General features: G+C 32.9%; 1 protein-coding gene across 11 annotated transcripts in view; it reads left to right on the top strand.

Annotated features, from left to right (window-relative positions):
- Window positions 1-18,878, top strand: part of PLCB4 (phospholipase C beta 4) — a 461,856-nt gene that overhangs the window by 367,994 nt on the left and 74,984 nt on the right. For 7 of the 11 annotated variants that reach the window (XM_074287886.1, XM_074287884.1, XM_074287882.1 and 4 more), the window contains 5 exons: window positions 212-305; window positions 3,459-3,538; window positions 4,206-4,290; window positions 9,270-9,360; window positions 13,527-13,634. In XM_074287886.1, coding sequence (XP_074143987.1) covers window positions 212-305; window positions 3,459-3,538; window positions 4,206-4,290; window positions 9,270-9,360; window positions 13,527-13,634 — 458 coding nt within the window. The remainder of the gene's footprint in view (window positions 1-211; window positions 306-3,458; window positions 3,539-4,205; window positions 4,291-9,269; window positions 9,361-13,526; window positions 13,635-18,878) is intronic. The other 4 variants (XM_074287887.1, XM_074287883.1, XM_074287885.1 and 1 more) reach the window with 1 other exon arrangement.

Below are 18,878 nucleotides of genomic sequence, written 5' to 3'. Positions count from 1 at the left end.
TGAAAAAAAATAATATTTCATATATTGCAAACATGCTATTGAATCAAAGTAAGTTACATTAGAAAAAGTTTTAGATAGTACATATTCTCTAAGATAATTTTAGTAATTCATTCTATTTCTAGTGCTACAAGAAAATAATGCACTTTTAAAAATTTTGCATGTTCTCTTTTACTTAAAAGATTAAATATTTGTCATCTTATTGTGTTCTTAGATGTGTTGAGCTAGATTGCTGGGATGGGAAAGGAGAAGATCAAGAACCAATAATCACTCATGGAAAAGCAATGTGTACAGATATTCTTTTTAAGGTAAGATGGAAAATATACCTGTATCTAAGGGCAGGAGTTCATGAACTAGAGTCCATAAACTTTTTTTAATGTTTTCTTATTTGGTAACCATATTTCAGTAAAATTGGTTTCCTTTGAAATCTAATGTATTTTATTTTAAATATTTAAAAACATTATTCTAAGAAAGTACCCTTGATACTCAAAAAAAATTAAGAAAACTTTTTTATTGTAACATTCTGCCAACAAAAGCTACAATTGTCATTCCTTCCTAGCGAAGACAGAAAGAATAAGAATTTGAAATTCTGTATGATGAAATAGTAAAGAAAAATATTTGTATTGAGGTGGTGTTTTTTAACCTCTTTACTATTCATCTTTGTTTTGAGAAAGTCTCAGAAATTCATCTTCACACTCTTTTTTTCTGTTGTAAAGTAGTAACTATCTTACAGTTAAATATACTTTGTTCTTAAAAAATCATTCAAGAGTCAGATGGAATATTTATTTTCATATCTCTTAATATTAAAGAAGCAAGCTATTGGGTTTATATCCCAAACTAATACTAAAGAGGGGAAAGGGACCCGTGTGTGCCAAAATGTTTGTGGCAGCTCTTTTTGTAGTAGCTAGAAACTGGAAGATGAATGGATGTCCATCAATTGGAGAATGGTTGGGTAAATTATGGTAGATGAATGTTATGGAATATTATTGCTCTGTAAGAAATGACCAGCAGCAGGAATACAGAGAGGCTTGGAGAGACTTATATCAACTGATGCTGAGTTAAATGAATAGAACCAGAAGATCGCTGTACACTTCAATGCTGTATGAAGATGTATTCTGATGGAAGTGGATATCTTCAACATAAAGAAGATCCAACTCACTTCCAGTTGATCAATGATGGACAGAAATAACTACACCCAGAGAAGGAACACTGGGAAGTGAATGTAAACTGTTAGAACTACTGTCTATCTACCAGGTTACTTACACCTTCGGAATCTAATACTTAATGTGCAACAAGAAAATGGTATTTACACACATATATTGTATCTAGGTTATATTGTAACATATGTAAAATGTATGGGATTTCTTGTCATCAAGGGGAGGGAGTAGAGGGGGTGGATAATTTGGAAAAATGAATACAAGGGATAATATTATAAAAAATTACTCATGCATATATACTGTGAAAAAAGTATAAATAATAATAAAAAAATAAATTTTAAAAATTTTAAAAATATATTAAAGAAGCAAGTAGCTAAGGTCAGTTTTGCACTGACCAAGACGAAGAAAGCTGGGCCTAGGATGCACAGTAGAACTATACATTCCTTTCCTTAGATCAAAGGTGCTTAAGTCCAAAATTTAAAAATTAAAACAAAAGGAAATCAAAGATATAAGTATCACTTTATAAATATCACTTTTCAATTACTTTTAGCATACTTCACATCTCACAAACACTCATGATGTAATAATACAAATTAAATTTGTAAGGCAATATTCATTTAAAGCAATAATGAATTGATGAGGAAAAGATATATTAGTAATAAAATCTAGATTAAAGTTCACTTTTCATTGCTGAAAGGAAAAATTTAAAAATTAATGAAGATTGAAAGATGTTATCAGACTAGAACCCACATAACTGAATAAATTCTACCCTTTTTTCAGTCACATTCCTCATACTTGGTTACAAATTAGAAATATCAAGAAGAAATGTGTCATATAAGTAAATATAGAAGATGCAAATAATTCAGAGTCAATAATTCAGTCAACAAACATTTATTAAGTGCTTACATTGTGCCAGGTAGTATGCTAAGACCTCTGGATATAAAGAAAAGCAGAAAACACTCCCTACTCTCAAGGAGCTTATAGTTTAAGGAGAGGAATAAAATACAATTATAAACAGTTAACTGTTTATAATTATATAACAGTTACCTGCTCTCTATTTAGCTATTTTATTTGAAATAATCAGCAAAGACAGTGTATTATAATTAAAAGGGATTAAGAAAGGATTCCTGTAACAAAGGATCTTTTGCTGGAACTTGAAGAAAGCCAAGAAACCAGGAGGTAGAGATGGGGACGGATAACATTCTGGGTAATAATTTAAGCATTTTTGAGAGCAGGAATTTTTTTTCTCTTCTTTCTACCTTCACATGACATTTAGTTCAGTTCTGTGTATTCAATAAATGCCACAAATTTATCAGCAAAAGCAGACTGTATTTTCATAGTCAAAACCAACTTTGAAACAGCTTTTGTTACAGGTGAAAATACTGCCATTCTGTCCTTTGAAAATCCCTGAAGGTAGATGGTCCATTCATTTCTTTCTGCTTCTGCCTCTTTCTTTTTGAAATGAATTTTATTGGATACACAGAAAGGACATCAATAAAACTTAATGATTTCATACTATGTAGCCAACATTCCTTCTACAAGAAGCCTCCTCTAATCCTTCTTAATTCCAATTCTTCCTTCTATTAATTATCACCTATTTATCACCTTGCTTTATACATTCTAGTTTATGTATTGTCTCCCCCATTAGAGTATAAATTCCTTGAGAGCAGGGGACTGTCTAATGTCTTTTTTTTAATATTCCTAGAACTTAATACAGTATCTGTACATAGCAGGCACTTAATTGACATTTATAGATTGGTTGATTATACATTGTCCTTACTCTTAAAGTGTTTAAAATCTGGTTGGAGAAGTAAAGTTGGCAAACATAAAATAACTAAAATTAAATTAAATTGTATGGTTCTAACTATGATTGTACAAAGTAGTTCAGTTGAGAGATCATGGCAAGGAATCCAAGTAGAAACAAAGGAAAACAAAATGACATTCTTGATTGAGGAACATGAAACTCAAAATTTTTCATCTATGGTCTTCTATTTATCACAGTAGAGTAATTCAGGTTATTTATTCAACTGTAGTTGAAAAAAACAAGAACATTTTACAATGATTGACAAGGACTGCTTTGACACAGCACATAACGATGGAGATATTTAACAGCTAAATGGGTAGTTTGATGAATGCATTCATTTGTTCCAGTTTTTTTTTTTTTTAATTGAACAGTTACTAAGCATATATAACACTCTGCCAGACACTGAGAAGAATACTCCCTCCCCAATAAGTAAAACCCTATCTGTAGGTACCTGAAGAGCTCTGCTCTTCCTACTCATTAACTCTGTTTGCCTTTTAAAGGATGTAATTCAAGCCATCAAGGAAACAGCCTTTGTTACATCAGAATATCCTGTCATTCTGTCCTTTGAAAATCACTGCAGGTAAAGTGATATTCATTTCTTTCTACATCTGCCTTCGTAATGAATGACAAACCAGATGGATTTTTTTTGTCCTAAACCATAAAAACTGATAAAAATTGATGTAATTTTCTGTATATTATGTTAGGTCTAAAAAAAGTTTCCAAGTCATTTTAGGATAGTTCAAACATTTACTCCAAAAAAGATTAAAACCTGGGATACATTCCTATGATTACTTTTAATCTTGAGATGTGGCAGCATCGATTCAATGTATATTTACTAAGCCCACCACTATGTGCTCAGCCCACAATTTGGGGGATATAAAGATAGACAGTTTTCAGGAAGCTCACAATCTAATTGGGGACAAAGGGAGGGGAAGAAGGGGTCTATACATAAATAGATATCCTGTAAGGGAGAGTGAAATAAGTGCAAAGCAGAGGTCCAGACAGTGCTAAGAAAAACCAGAGGACATTTTTAGCTAACCTCATCAATTTTTACAAGCTTACTCTACTTTCTGATTATATCAATTAGAGTATCATGACATTTTTTTAAAAGTACTTTTAATATAAACATCAAGGGAACGGTCATGCATTATGCAGAAAGAATATTTGAATTCTATGGGGATGAATTTTTTGATTTCTATAATTGTTAATAAGTGTTTGAATTTGACAATTACAATTATTTCCCTTAGCAAATATCAACAGTACAAGATGTCCAAGTATTGTGAAGATCTATTTGGAGATCTCCTGTTGAAACAAGCACTTGAATCACATCCAGTATGTATTTTTAGCAGACCATTTTTCTAGCTTAAATGGATTTGTTTTGAAATGCATTTCTTAAAGAGTCAAGTAGGAACTTCAGACCAATAGAGAAGATTTCCATATTTATGTAATATAATGTTTTAGGGGCAAATGCCTCCTTAATCATAATAGAGTGGGGTCAAGATAGACAGAAATAAAATAAACCTTAAGCTCAATTTAATTCTGTCATTCCCTAGGACCTTGTAGTTATTTGGCTTTCTCTTCGAAAATGTAATAAAGTTGCTATGGATAGGCAAAGGGTCCACAATATGGTTTCATAAAATTGAGCCCAGTAAATAGTCCTTAATTCAAAACTGACCAGCTCTCTCATTTTAAATCAGTCACTTAAATTCTCTGAAGCCTGATTTTCTCATCAGTAAAATGAGAGTGATAAATAACTACCATATTCATTTCAAGTGGTGTCAAAATCAAATATCAATTTATATAAAAATCATTAAATAAGTCAAAGCATTATTTAAATGTAAAGTATCATTGTTCTTTCCTTTGATCACTAAAAATTATTTATTAAGAGACCACAAAAGAGCAATTTTGATTTACAGAAGAAAAACATATAGTTAATACTGAAATTAGGAAAGAACATTCAGGGAGGCAGTTTATATTTAATTCAGACTTAGTTTTCAAAATGAGCTTCAGAAATCAATAGGCTTCAAGAAATTATCTTTAGTTAAGCACTTGGCCAAATCTCAAACTATTATTTACAACCAAAACTACAACCTTGCCTACTTCTGCTTTTTTCCTTATTATCAAAAGTTTTAAGAAAATGTGAATGAACTTGTATTAATTATACTAATCCTGCATGTACATATTGCAAAATTAATTTTTCATCGGTGTAAGACACTGGCCTAAAGATCTATTTTAGTGCCTGAATTATTTAGCCTAAACATTTGAACAGATTATCCAGATGATTATAGATTTGCTAATTTACTTGATAGTCTAGAGGTTCTTGATACTGGGATGGACAGGTGATTTCATCAATTTGGCTACTCCTACCATTCATTCAAATAACATTCTATCCATCTTTTTTTTTTATCATGTGTATGTTTTTTCTATCTTTTCCAGTAAATTCTTCATAAAAGAATCTAACAGTCATTGAAGGCCTTTTCCTGGATCTTTTGTGTAAAACTCAGACCATCTTTCTGTTATCCCTCACTCTTGATATGTGACTGACCTACGTTCTTTTTGCTTAGACATGCCTTTGCTGATGTCTTATTCCATTTATCTCACACATTTCATCATCAGTAACTTGCCACAATCTTCTTACACTCAGTGTTTTTTGTCTTTCTATTATTTCTGGGTCATCTGGAATTTTGAGAATTCTAAGGCTCATTTGGTATTTTATGACTAAGGCTTCCTTGCCTTGGAGCAACAGCGGAAGAATATTGACAGTAAAAGAATCATCTCTGGCAGCAAAGTAAAACTTTTACTTCTTGAAAGTACAATGCAGTTTCCCAAATTTTATCCAGGGTTATTTCTTCCTTCTCCTATTCAGGCCCAGTTCATTGTTTATCAACAGTACTTATTGAAGATATATGTAATCACTTCAGATTTTCCCTAAGAGCAGTTTCACAGAACATATAAGTAAAGTAGAAATAGAAAACACAAAGATGAAATATTAATTTTCCTTACGACTTATTCCCTGAGTTTCATTCTGTAGAATCACTTATAATTCTTAGTTTCATGGTAGGGCTAATACACTCATTCTTATAGAAAAGACTATGAGGTTTTGCATTTCATTTTTTGTCATAAAACAAGAACGATTCATTAAGCACATGAACAAGGTCCTATGATAATCACTCAAAAAAAAAAAACAATTTAAACATCCCTTGCCTTTATGGATCTCACAATATAAGGGGGGAGATAGACTATAAACATAGATATATCTGCCAGTAGTATTTAAGAGTATGCTATATGTTAAATTCCAAATGAGTAATATGAAAATTCTAAGGATGGATCACTGTAGCCAATTGGAGAAAGACATAAAATAAGAGATGGATACTTAGAGGAAAGTTTCAATAAAAAAGAGAGAAAGCGAAGGATAAATATATAAGGACAAGGATAAAGAGAGTTCATTTGACTATTTCAATAAGAAAAGAGAAATGCAGAACTCTTTCCCTGAAGGTATAAATGATTAAAGTAAAAATAGAATTTGTCTTTTAAAAATCCAGCTCTCTCCTTTAGTTTTCCACTTTTCATAGCATGTAGACACATACTAACCATAATTAGTGCTATGAGTGCCTTCCAAGAGACATGGCCAATATCAAAGTGTCTATATCAGAAAAGAGTTTTGGGGGCCCTACCAACTCATTATCTTATAATTGGGCCCATAAAGAGCTTGAGAAAGGCAAGTCTGTCCTAATAATTATCATAAGATTCTCAAGTTTACAACAAAGTAAAACTCTAGATATTTTCTCTTCCTTCTCCATGAAATATTAATATCAGTCTATTACAGGCAAATCCTAAGATTTTAAACTGAATTCATGCTCTTTGAAAAATCTCCTGAATAGGACGTGATTTTCCAAAGACTTAAGAAATTAGACTAGGGCTAAACATTCATTATGTTTGTTACCAGAAGGAATAACTACCTAGTTTTCAGTTCTGAGCTAATAGTTTAAGAAACACTATGATTTTGACTGCTGATGACACAGGATAAGGAAAATAGATAGCCCTTTCTACTGCCATCTAGTGGAAATAGTTATATATAATGTATTAGGGACTCAGAATCAGAGGCTCTGAGGAGGCAGGACCCTCAGGAATTTGAGGCAGTAAGAAATTCAGCCCAACCCCTTTTATCCTACAGATAAAGAAACTGGGACACAGAGAGCAAGTATCATTCCCAAGAAGATGCATTAAGCCAAACTAGGATTAGAATTAAGGCTCTTTGAGAGCAAATTCAAGATCCTTTCCATTGTAAGTTCTGTCACTCAATTAAAATCAGGGAGTTAAAGCCCAAGAGACTAAGAGTAGTTTAAATTTCCAACCAGACTGAGGGTAGAGTAATGAATCTAAGCCAGCTTATACATGAAAAATTTACTCTACTGTATACCCTGTAAGTGGTTATTCAACTTCTCCTTGAAAACTTTCAATGAGGAGGCTTTCATGGCTTTTCAAAGCAGCCTGTTCCACTTTAGGATAACTCTAATGGTAGGAAGTTTTTTAATTATAGCAGGCTTAAAGCTAATTTATCAACTTCCATTTGTTTGGTATCCCCTTTGGAGCTAAGGAGAACAGATAGAGAGAAAGAAAGACTGTACAGTATTATATGATATATAATATGCCATAATATAAAATAGCACAATATAATATATAGATGTAATTTATGTAAATATGCAATATATAATATTAAATAATGCATTTATATAAAGATATCCATTCTTCCATTTAACAGATCTTCAAATGTTTGAAAACAGATTTGTCGTCTTCTCTTCCCACCACTAAACATACCTGATTCCTTCAAAGTCCTCTGTATGACTTTCCTAAAGTGGAGCATGAAGAATTAAATATACAACATATATTATGCCCTTACGAGCACAATAGAGAGAAATTATCACCTTCCTAGTTAATCTCTCTTTTATTGCAATTCTTTTGTTGTTTATTCATGCCTGACTCATTTAGAGTTTCCTTGGCAGAGATACTAGAATGGTTTGCCATTTCCTTCTCCAGCTCTTTTTACAGATGAGGAAACTAAAACAAAGAGAGCTAAGTTACTTGGCCAGGGTCACACAGCTAGTAAGTGAAGCCGGACTTGAATTCGGAAAGATGAGTCTTCTTGACTCCAGGTCCAAAATTCTATTTTCCGAACTATCCAGCTGCTCATATTAACATTGGGGAAGCTTTGAGACAAAGAATGGTTTCTTTTACCCAGTCAGGAAAAAAATCCAATTTGGGAAATGAAGACCCTCAGGTTTTCTGACCAAACAGAAACAACTATTATTTATATTCACTTTTTGAGTCAATTAGGGCCCAAACAATGACCAATGAGGGCTTGGCTTGGGACTTATAGTTGGCCAATCAATAAAAATCTGAACTCTAACTCTTAAAACCCAACATCTTGGGGGGGATTTCAGGGATCAAAATTTCAAGTCATTACAGTATCTTAGCCAGGAAAACGCTTATTGACATCATGAAGAGTTAAACAGGACTAAAAATATATTAAGTGGAAGTATATTAAGTGGGAAAAATGCTATAATTATAAGACAGCCTTTATGTGCATTACACTGTAATAGGGAAAGATTACACTTAGAGAGAGGATAGTGTTAGACAGGAAGAGATGATTTGGTGGTAAAAATCATAGGAATGGTAGATGAAGTTATTGGTAATTAGTTAACAGTATTGACTGATATTCTATGGGAGTCTCTTCACTAGAGATCTTCCAGGAGAATCTAGATGGATCCCTTACCAAATGGGTGGCAGATAATAACAATCATCCTTAATTTCCTTTCCTTACAGAGTTCTGATGGATTAGTTTCCCAGAGCAAGGAGTAGAATCTGACTGGAGGACTGGGATAGGGAGGGCCTGGAAAAAAGAGAAGGGAGAACTGGAACACAGTCAGAAAAAAATGGCTGGAGTCCAGCATAATTTGTCTGAGTCCTGTTAGATAAACTTTAATCAAACTAGGCAGCCTTGCTGCAGGGTGACCTCTTGGGAATCAGGTAGAAAGCAGAGGGTAGAATGCAGCTGCATATCAAATGGGACTCCTAAAGCCAGCTTTTTGTTCATTATTTATCCTTATTAAATTGCATGTTATTAGATTTGACCCATTGAAGCGTATTACTCTTCAGTATCCTGATAGTTATCCACCTGTAAGGTACTACACTTGTTACCTTACTATTCCTTGTTTTTAGCCTGAATCTGGGGGTTCTGTTAATATTTGCATGAGGTGCCTGATTATTGTTCAGTAATTTATATTTATTTATTTATTTATTTCACATTTTAGCTTGAACCAGGAAGACCTTTACCATCCCCCAATGACCTTAAAAGAAAAATTCTGATAAAAAACAAACGACTAAAACCTGAGGTGGAAAAAAGTAAGTCAAGTACTACTTTATCCCATTTAAAACAAATATACTTTATATGTCTGGACAAAGTTAGAGTCCAGGATGAAATATATTTTCTTCTTTCATCACATCTTTCCAGTGTTCTTCATAATTTTCTTATTGCAATTTATCAGTACAATAAGTTCAATTTAGAAGGTTCTTGTGAAATTTAACATAATATTTCCATCATTTGCTGCCAAGAAGTATTTGAGTTCTTAGTATGTATTTCCATAAAATATATTCTAAGGATTCCAGTATTCATATTTTTCCTCTCTCCTGCCCAATAGGTCAATGATCAAGTAGATACAAATAATATGATGCTGGCATTAATACTTTGTGTCCCAGTGCAGAGTTTACATTTACTATCTCTACTGGCTTTTTTGGTTTGGGCCATTTTCATGAAAGCATATGATTCACCTAAGGCTGCTGCTCTTCCCTTTTGCAGGATGATCTCACTTCTCAAATCTAAGGAGTAGCATTTGTGTCATTCCATTCCCCAGAATCCATTGAAAAGTCTTTGTCCATGTGTTTCTATAGCATTAGTCACTTCATTTGAACAGTTATTTATTGTGAAAACCATCATTTTAGGAAATTAATGTAATATGATTATCAAAAACAATCAATCATTTATCTAGCATCTATAATATGCCAAAGAATAAGACTTTGCCTCTGCCCTCCAAGAAGTTTATAGTTTCACACATTTTTCTTTTGAGGTTTTTTTCAGAGAAACTACAGTGCCATGGTTTTTAGTAGACTACAAAGAGTTTTGAAGTCTAGAGTTAAGGAATATGTGGTCAGAGCCTGACTTGGGAAAACGAATGTATCAATTGTGTGCAGAATGGATTAGAAAGATAAGAAATCAAAAGGAAAGAGCCAAGATTTTTACCTTAGTAAAGAGGAGATAGAATGATAACTTTCAAGGATAGTGATGGAAATAAGAGTGAAATTTTTAGATATTTTTGAGATGAAATCAACAAACCTTGGGAAAGAATTTGGTGTGAGGGATGAGTTAAATCAAATCAGCAAGAATTTATTTAGTGCATACTATGTGTCAAGCTCTATACCAAGTTTAGAGGATATAGAGAAATGCAAAAAAAAAATCTCTGTTATCAAGTAGCTTTTAGTTTAATAGGGCAGACAAGCAAACCACTATGTATGAACATAACTTATCCAGAATAAATTGGACATAATCTCAAAGGAAAGGCATCAAAATTAAAAAGGATCAGGAAAGACTTCTTATAGGAATTTGGACTTAAGTTAGGGAAGTCATAAGTGAAGAAGAGAAAGAGTCCCAGGTATAGAGGAAGTGATAAGGTAGAAAAAAACAGGAATTGGCAGCTGATTTGGATATGTGAGGTTGAAAAAAAGTGAAAAATGAACGGTGACACTGAAGTTGTAAGTTTGGATGCCTGGGAGGATGAGGATACTGTTGACAATAATAGGGAAGTTAAAAAGAAAAGAGAGTTTGGGGGAAATTATAACAAATTCTGTTTTGAACGTTGCACTTACAATGTCTAATTCAAGATGTCAAATATGTGGTTTGAAGATACAAAATATATCTCTTCACAAAAATATAGTTATCTTCTACATTGAGATGATAATTAAATCCATATGAGCTAATAAAACATTCAAAGACTTCCTTTAAAGATTGTACTATATTGTACTTTAGCCCTCATAAAGACTACTAAAATGATTATTTAAAATTAGGTATATATAGTTTTACCATCTTTATTAACATCATCATTAATAGTAGTAGTGTATATAGTTGAATACTTAGGAATAGATGAGGCCCTGTTCCTCCTCCAAAAGAAAAAATGAAAAGGGAAGAAAAGTCAATAGAACATTGGACAACACATTAAGGCGGAGAAAAAGTAGAGCCTGTGAAAATGGTAGAAAGGAAAGAGGAAAACAAATATAATGGCACCTAAAAGATAAATCTAAACAGGGGTTGGTCATCTGAAACAGAAAATTCAGGGACACAAACTCAAGGGGGAAAAGTTAAATTTGGCAAGTAGAATGACTTTTGTAGAAATTTCACTGGGGTCTTAGAGGTAGAAGCCATGGGAAGGAACTAGGAACTAAATGCTTAGCGAGAGTATAGAAAGAAGGCATATCAAATCCTTTGAAAGTTTGGCAGTCAAGAAAGTTTAAATAAAACAGGATTTAACTCAAAAGCTAGACCAAGTTCACTTTTTTAGAATTCCATCACCTAAGTATGCTAGTAGGTAGATCGGAAAGAATCATTAAAGAGAACCAAATAAAGTGCAATTAAAAAAAAGAAAGATTGCAAAGAAGTGGGAAGAAGGGGATGAAGGATACAGGATCTGGTGAAGAGCAAGCCTTCTTCTAAAATGACTTGAAGAAGGAGCTGAAATCATGAAAAGTACCAACAAAACCTAGCAGCAAGAGATAGAGAGAAATCTCTTTAAAAATTGCAAACAACATATACAATGTAAAAACAATATAAATGCAAGTATACATTATACAAGTATAATAAATGCAGCATAAATATTATAAAATAAATACAACATAAAATACTCTCTACCATGACAAACCCAAAACTTATAAGAATAATTGCAAACTGCTTTTCATACAAACACAGATTTTAAAAATTGAAAAAAATATTAATTGCTTATGGGTAGGTTGAGCCAACATAACAAAAATGACAGTTTTGCCTAAGATAATGTACTTATTCAGTGCCATGACAATCAAGCTACTGAAGAATTATTTTATAGACCTAAAAAAAAGTAATAGTAAAATTCATCTGGAAGAACAAAAGGTCAAGAATATCAAGAGAATAAATCAAAATAACATTAAGGAAGGCAGCTTAGCTTTACTAGATTTCAAAATTTATGACAAAGCAATAATCATCAAAGCAATCTGGTACAAAGTGGTATATCAGAGGAACAGATTTAGGTGTACAATATACAGCAGTAAATGACCTGAGTAACCTAGTGTTTGATACACCTAACAATCCAAGCATTGAGGATAAGAAGTCAGCATTGGACAAAAATTTCTGGGGAAATTGGAAAGCAGTAGAATAGAACCTAGACCTATGCTAACATCTTTCCAAAATAGAGTCAAAATAAATAAATGATTTATCCATAAGGCGAGATATAAGTAAATTAGGGATTCTATGAATAATGTGTTTGTGTCCAAACAAATGAGAGAGAGAATTACAGAAAGTAAAATAGACAATTTAGATAACAGGAAATTAAAAGGTCTCTGCATGTGCACGCATGCACCCACACCCACCCACACACACACACACACACACACACACACACACCTGATGCAGCCAAAAATTAGATGAAAAACAATAAATTGGGGGATGGGGAATTTTGGCATCTTTCTTTGGTAATGATCTCATTTCTCAAATATATGGAAAACTGAGCCAAATTTATAAAAATAAGAGCCATTCCCCAATCAATAAACTTTTAAAGGATATGAACAGAAAGTTTTCAGAAGAAATCAAAGCTACCAATAATCACATGAAAAAGTGCTCTAAATAACTATTGATTATAGAAATGCAAGTTAAAATGCTTCCAAGATACCACATCATACCCATAAGATTGTCCAACATGACACAAAAAAAAGGAAATAACAAATGCTAGAGGGGAACTGGAAAAACTGAAACACTAATTCCCTGCTAATGGAGTTCTGAACTAGTTTAGTCATCTGGAGAACAATTTAGAACTATGCCCAAAGTTCATGAGAACAATTTATATAACTATAACCAAAGAGCTACAAACTGTACATATATACCATTTGAATCAACAATACCAATACCACCTCTGCAACCCAAAGAGATCAAAAAAATAAAAATAGGGAAAGGACCTATTTGTACAAAAATATTTTTATAGCCAATCTTTTTGTGGTATCAAAGAATTAGAAACTGAGAGAATACTCATCAACTGGAGAATAATTGAACATATGAAGATATGTGGAAATGAGCATTCTAAATAACATCTTATAAAAATATCCTCCTCAAAAATAAAATAAAATAATAAAAAAAATCCTCTCTACATTAGCTCCCCCAGAGAAAAATATAGAGGTTCTAAAGCAATCTTGATCAACTATTCATTCTGTTCCTTATCAGTTTTTCTGTTTATTGTAAAACATGAATTTATAAATATGTGATTTATCTTTTTTAACAGAACAGCTTGAAGCATTAAAAAGTATGATGGAAGCTGGAGAATCAGCAGCCCCAGTAAATATCTTAGAAGATGACAATGAAGAAGAAATAGAATGTGGTGAGTTTTCAGGTATTATGTTTATTTGACTACTTTGAAAAGTGAGGTAAGAGCATGGAAACTCAATTTCTAATTTAATTAACCTTTAAGTGTATAAGTGGCCTTTTCATCTAATATGTTTCATTTAGGACTCATATATTTAATCTGATATCTTAATGTTCTTCAAAGTCAAAATATGGCAGCATAATGTCACAACTGGTCATCCTCCTTTCTATTGTGGATTCAACTGTGAGGCATAAATTCATAGTCTGAAAATCCCCGAAACATCTTTTTGAAGAAAGCAGGAGGTTAGCAACACTACTCCATAACCTAGGTTTTTGTCCCTGAACATGAATTCCAGCTTTATTTATATCAACACTGAATGTGAGGAATCAAAGAGTAAAGAGTGGTGAAAAAAAAGTACAAATGTAAATTCAAATAGCAAACCTGTATCTAGGACAGCTAACTGGTACAATGGATTGAATGCTAGGACTGGAATTAAAAAGAACTGAATTCAAACCTGTTCTTGGACACTTACTAGCTGAGTGACCCTGAGCAAACCACTTAACCCAGTTTACCTTAGTATTTTCATCTGTGAAATAAACTGAAGAAGGAAATTGCAAAGCACTCCAGTATTTTTTCCAGGAAAACTCTAAATGGACTCATGAAAAGTTGAAACAACTGAAAAATAAAAGAATGACAACCTGTATTTATGAATAGTAAATGAACTGAAGAAATGTGGTGATTATTTTGATAAATAAAACTATTGGTGTCCCCAACTTATTTCAGCTGAGCTAAAGAAGCAAAAGTGGGTTTTTATTGCTCTATAATAATAAGAAGAATAAGAATAAGCCACACTTTTATAGTCCTTTATAATTTATAATGCATTTATTTCATAATTACCCTGAGATTAGCAGCATATAAGGAAAGTGGCAAAATAATTTATTGCTTTGACATAATACTATTATCCTCTTTGGAAAAGGGAAGCAATAAAGCAGTTGTTATTCTAAACCTGGCACTCTAGTAAGGAATCAATTTTTAAGAAGCAATAAGGTAGACCTTGAGGGAAAGAGACTTAATAATAACAATAGCAAAAGTAATAATAGCTAGCTAATATAATCAGTAATTTGTGTTATATGCACTTTAATATTTGCAAAACATTTTATAAATATTTATATAACATACAAGTATTATATAACAAAAATATATCAATCATCACAACAACCTTGAGAGACAAGTGCTACTATTATCTCCATTTTATAGATGAGGAAAATAAGACAGACAATTTAAGTGACTTTCCTAGGGTCACACAACTGGTAAACATTTGATACTATATTTGAACTCATCCTGATTCCAGGTCTAGTATTCTTACCCACTGATCTACCTCACTGCCAAAAAGCCTAGAATGTTGATAGATAGCCTGGACATAGACTGACATTAAGTGAATGAATGTTAAAAAAAAAATTGAATTAAGGGTTTCCTATGTGCTAGTCATTTTTAAGAAAGGGAATAAACATTGATAAGTCCTTATGGTATTACAGGAACTGTGCTAAGAACTTTTACAGATATGTCTTCTCCAAAACTTTCATGGGAAATAGATGCAATTATTATTCCCATTTTACAGTTTGAGGAAACTAAAGCAGACAGAGGTTAAGTGTCCCAGCTAGTAAGTGTCTAAGGTTAAGTTTAAATTCAGATTTTCCTCACTCCAGGCCTAGTGTTTACCTTCTGAGCCACCTAGAATGCCCTCAACTCCTTACATTCTAAACTCATTATCCAATTTAGATTGGTTGAATAATTTGTCAGGTATGTTGTAGAAAGGATTCTAGATATATCAGTTGGCCTCTGAGACCATCTCTGAGATTCTGACTTATTATGACCACTTTAAAATTAAAAAAAAAAAACTGAGGCATGAAGAGATTAAATGGCATTCCTGCCTTCACATAACTAGTGAATTATGTCCCTTGAAAAAGGATCATCTGATTTTTAAGTCCATGATTCTCTTTCTGTATAAAGTTAGCTGCCATTCTCAGGCTTTTTGTCACTTTATATATGTGAATAGCCTTGTTGTTTGTTTTGAAATGGATTACTGAGGAGTTTCAAAATATATTGCAAATCACAGGGATAAAATAGACCACTGGAACTGGTAAACAAGATGATAGAAAATAGGCATTTAGCTGGATCTTGGGTAACACCAGTGTTTCATAACTGCAATCGTTGTTCTGTCATTTTTCAGTAGTGTCCAACTCTTCATGTTCCCATTTTCTTGGCAAGGACACTAGAGTGCTTTGCCTTCTTTATAGATGAGAAAATTGAGGCAAACAGGGTTAAGTGACTTCCCAGAAATACACAGCTAATTAGTGTTTGAGGACAAATTTAAACTTTTCTTCCCGACTCCATACTTGTCATTCATCCACTGTGCTCCAGTTGCCCTATAATAGAATAGGTTGGGATTATGTAGGATGTCCCAAAAATCAGGACAGTTTTATCTTAAAACTACACTAAGACTTTTGAAATATTCTTACAGAATATCTTTTGTCTAAAGAATTCAAAACACCTTTACAGATATCTTCTCCCTTAGACCAAGAGCATCAAAATTATGAAGTTTTGAAGGATAATTTATAATAAATCATGACGTTTTGAAGGATAATTAGGTAACAGGAGGAAGTTTAGTACTTTGGTTGATGTCACACAATTAGTTTAAGATTGCAGCTCCCCATTCAATGCTCTACAATTGCATTTTTCTCCATGATGAATTCAACTCCATAGCAAACTAATGACTGTTTCTCTCACTTTCCACTTGCTTGTGATAATTATCAGTCATATTGCCTTCAAAACATACTCACAAGCAACATTATGGTACTTGGGCTTCCCCATGGTGTTATAGGTCTTACCTTGCTAAATGCCATTTGAACATCTCTCAAACTCAGCATATCCAAAATACAATTCATTATCTTTTCCAATAACCTTCCCATCTTCTGAGCTTGCCTATTATCTTAGAGGGAGCCATACAACCTCACTATCATTCCCAATTCTTCCCACTTTCCTTATGTATCCAATCCTCTGCTAAGTTTTGTCACTTCTGTTTTAATAGCATTTTATACATGCCCCTTATCCATTTGCATAACCACAACCCTAAATCAAGCCTCTATTATTAAGATTATTTACAATAACTCTTACAATAACTCTCCCAACACCCTAATTCATACTCTCCAAATAGTTGCTAAGATGTTTTCTAAAAGATAGATCTAACTGTGTCATATACAGCTCAAAAAATTTCTATGCTTCCCTATTATCTCCTAAGATTAAATGTGAATTCATTTTTGGCAATTAAAGTGCTTTATAATCTGGCCATTTCTACCTTTCCATTCATCTTATGGTACTTTTCTGTGGTCTAAAAAGATTATTCCACTTGCATTTCTTTAAACACAACATTTTATCTTCAATATTTTTACCTTTGCCTTCTCGGTTCCTGTAATTCTTTGTGCATTCATCTTCACCTTATAGATTCCCTGACTTTCTTTAAGAATTAGTTTAAATCCCACTTTCTGTAAGAGACCTTTTACAATTTATCATTATCTCCCCCTTACCCTTGCTATTACTGTCTACTCTTCTCATATTGCCTTCCATCTACTCCATATATATCCTGTAGATATTTTGTCTTCATATTTAGACTGTGTTTGAGATCAACAGCTACATAAACCTTTCTTTGTATCTTCAATCTTAGCACAAGGCCTAGAACATGATAAATTTTTAATAAATATTTTAACTGTTGTCTGAATTGAAAGAACAGGTGTTCTTTGGCCCAGGGAGCATAGAATCACAAAATCTCATAGCAATAAGGGGCTCCAAACATAACATAATCTAGCCCCACTAGAATTCTTTCTGCAAAACTCCTTCAAATGTATTTGAGACCAATTATCTCATGAAGCAACCTGTTTTGTTTATTTGTTTGTTTCTACATCTAGCTTGAAATTGTCCCAACAACTTCTACCTATTATTTCTAGTCCTATCACTTCACACCAAGAAAAATAAATGTAACCTGAGTTCCACATGTCAGTCCTTCCGATATATGAAATTTGCTATCATACCTTCCCTTGACTTCTCCAGGTTAAGTGTAGCAAAGTCCCAAGCAGAATAATCCCTGAAATAATCACTAGCATTCAAATTCACAAGTGAACATTATGTTAATACCAGAACAATGGAAATAATGTAAATTCTAATAAGGTGACCACTTCAGAGGAATCAATAGTCACCTTAATAGAAATCTAACTGTATCTCTACTTTCCTTAGTCAATCTTTATAGAGAATGATCTTAAGACTCCACACCATCTGACTTCCTCTCTTATGGATACAATTCAACTTATTAATGCTTTTCCTATAATGTGTCAGTTAGAGGAAGCCATGAGTTCCCCTTGGAACAATAAATATAAGGCATAACATAAATTACCTAAACTGTGGGCATTGCTCTTAAATTCTCTCACCAATACCTTTCTTCCATTCTGGTGAATTATTTTAGTACAATTATGGCTATTCTTGCTACAAAGTACCATAGTTCACATGGACAAGACCCACAACCAGATGAAGAATGGCAAAAGCTGTCAGGAAGTGAAGCCCATTTGTAAGACAGAATTTAAATCATAGCAGCTTGTAACAGAAAATGTACATCAAACTACCTGGAAACCATTATTGCAAAAGTATAAAAGAAGTTTGACCTGACTTGAAGACCAGAAGAGATTGTTCAATATTTGAAATCCACCAAAATAACTGTTTTTTTTGTTCAAATCAGTCAGCATGTACCTATTAAACAACTTCTGAATACTATGTGAAGTATTAGAGGAAATAGAAAAGGAAAAATTTTCTCCCTGTATTCAAGGAACTTACAGCCCATTTGGTCAGCCAAGACAAGGACATATAATATAGCTAAGATATTGTGCCAATATTAATGGAACTAGAGGAGTTCAGCTGTAGGAGAGCCTCTACTTGGCCTGGAGTAATTGAGGAAGGCATCCTAGAGAAATTATGAAACCTCAAAGGAGCAATAGGATTCACTTCAAGCCAGAGAACAAGATCAGCAAAACCTAGGCAGTGGGAATGAGTATAGCATTCTTGAGGTTTAGGGAAGAGGTTGGCTTGGTTGAAGTAGATAATAATTTCCAAAAGAAGTCAGAGAAAGTTGGAGTCACATTATGGAGAACCTTAAGATATCATGCCAGTGACTTATAGAATTAAAAACAAAAACAAATAAAGCCCACTTGATTCATAATATTCAATTCA

Source organism: Sminthopsis crassicaudata, chromosome 2 (assembly GCF_048593235.1).
Source record: "Sminthopsis crassicaudata isolate SCR6 chromosome 2, ASM4859323v1, whole genome shotgun sequence".
NCBI lineage: Eukaryota > Metazoa > Chordata > Mammalia > Dasyuromorphia > Dasyuridae > Sminthopsis > Sminthopsis crassicaudata.
This window is presented reverse-complemented; position numbering and strand designations above follow the sequence as displayed.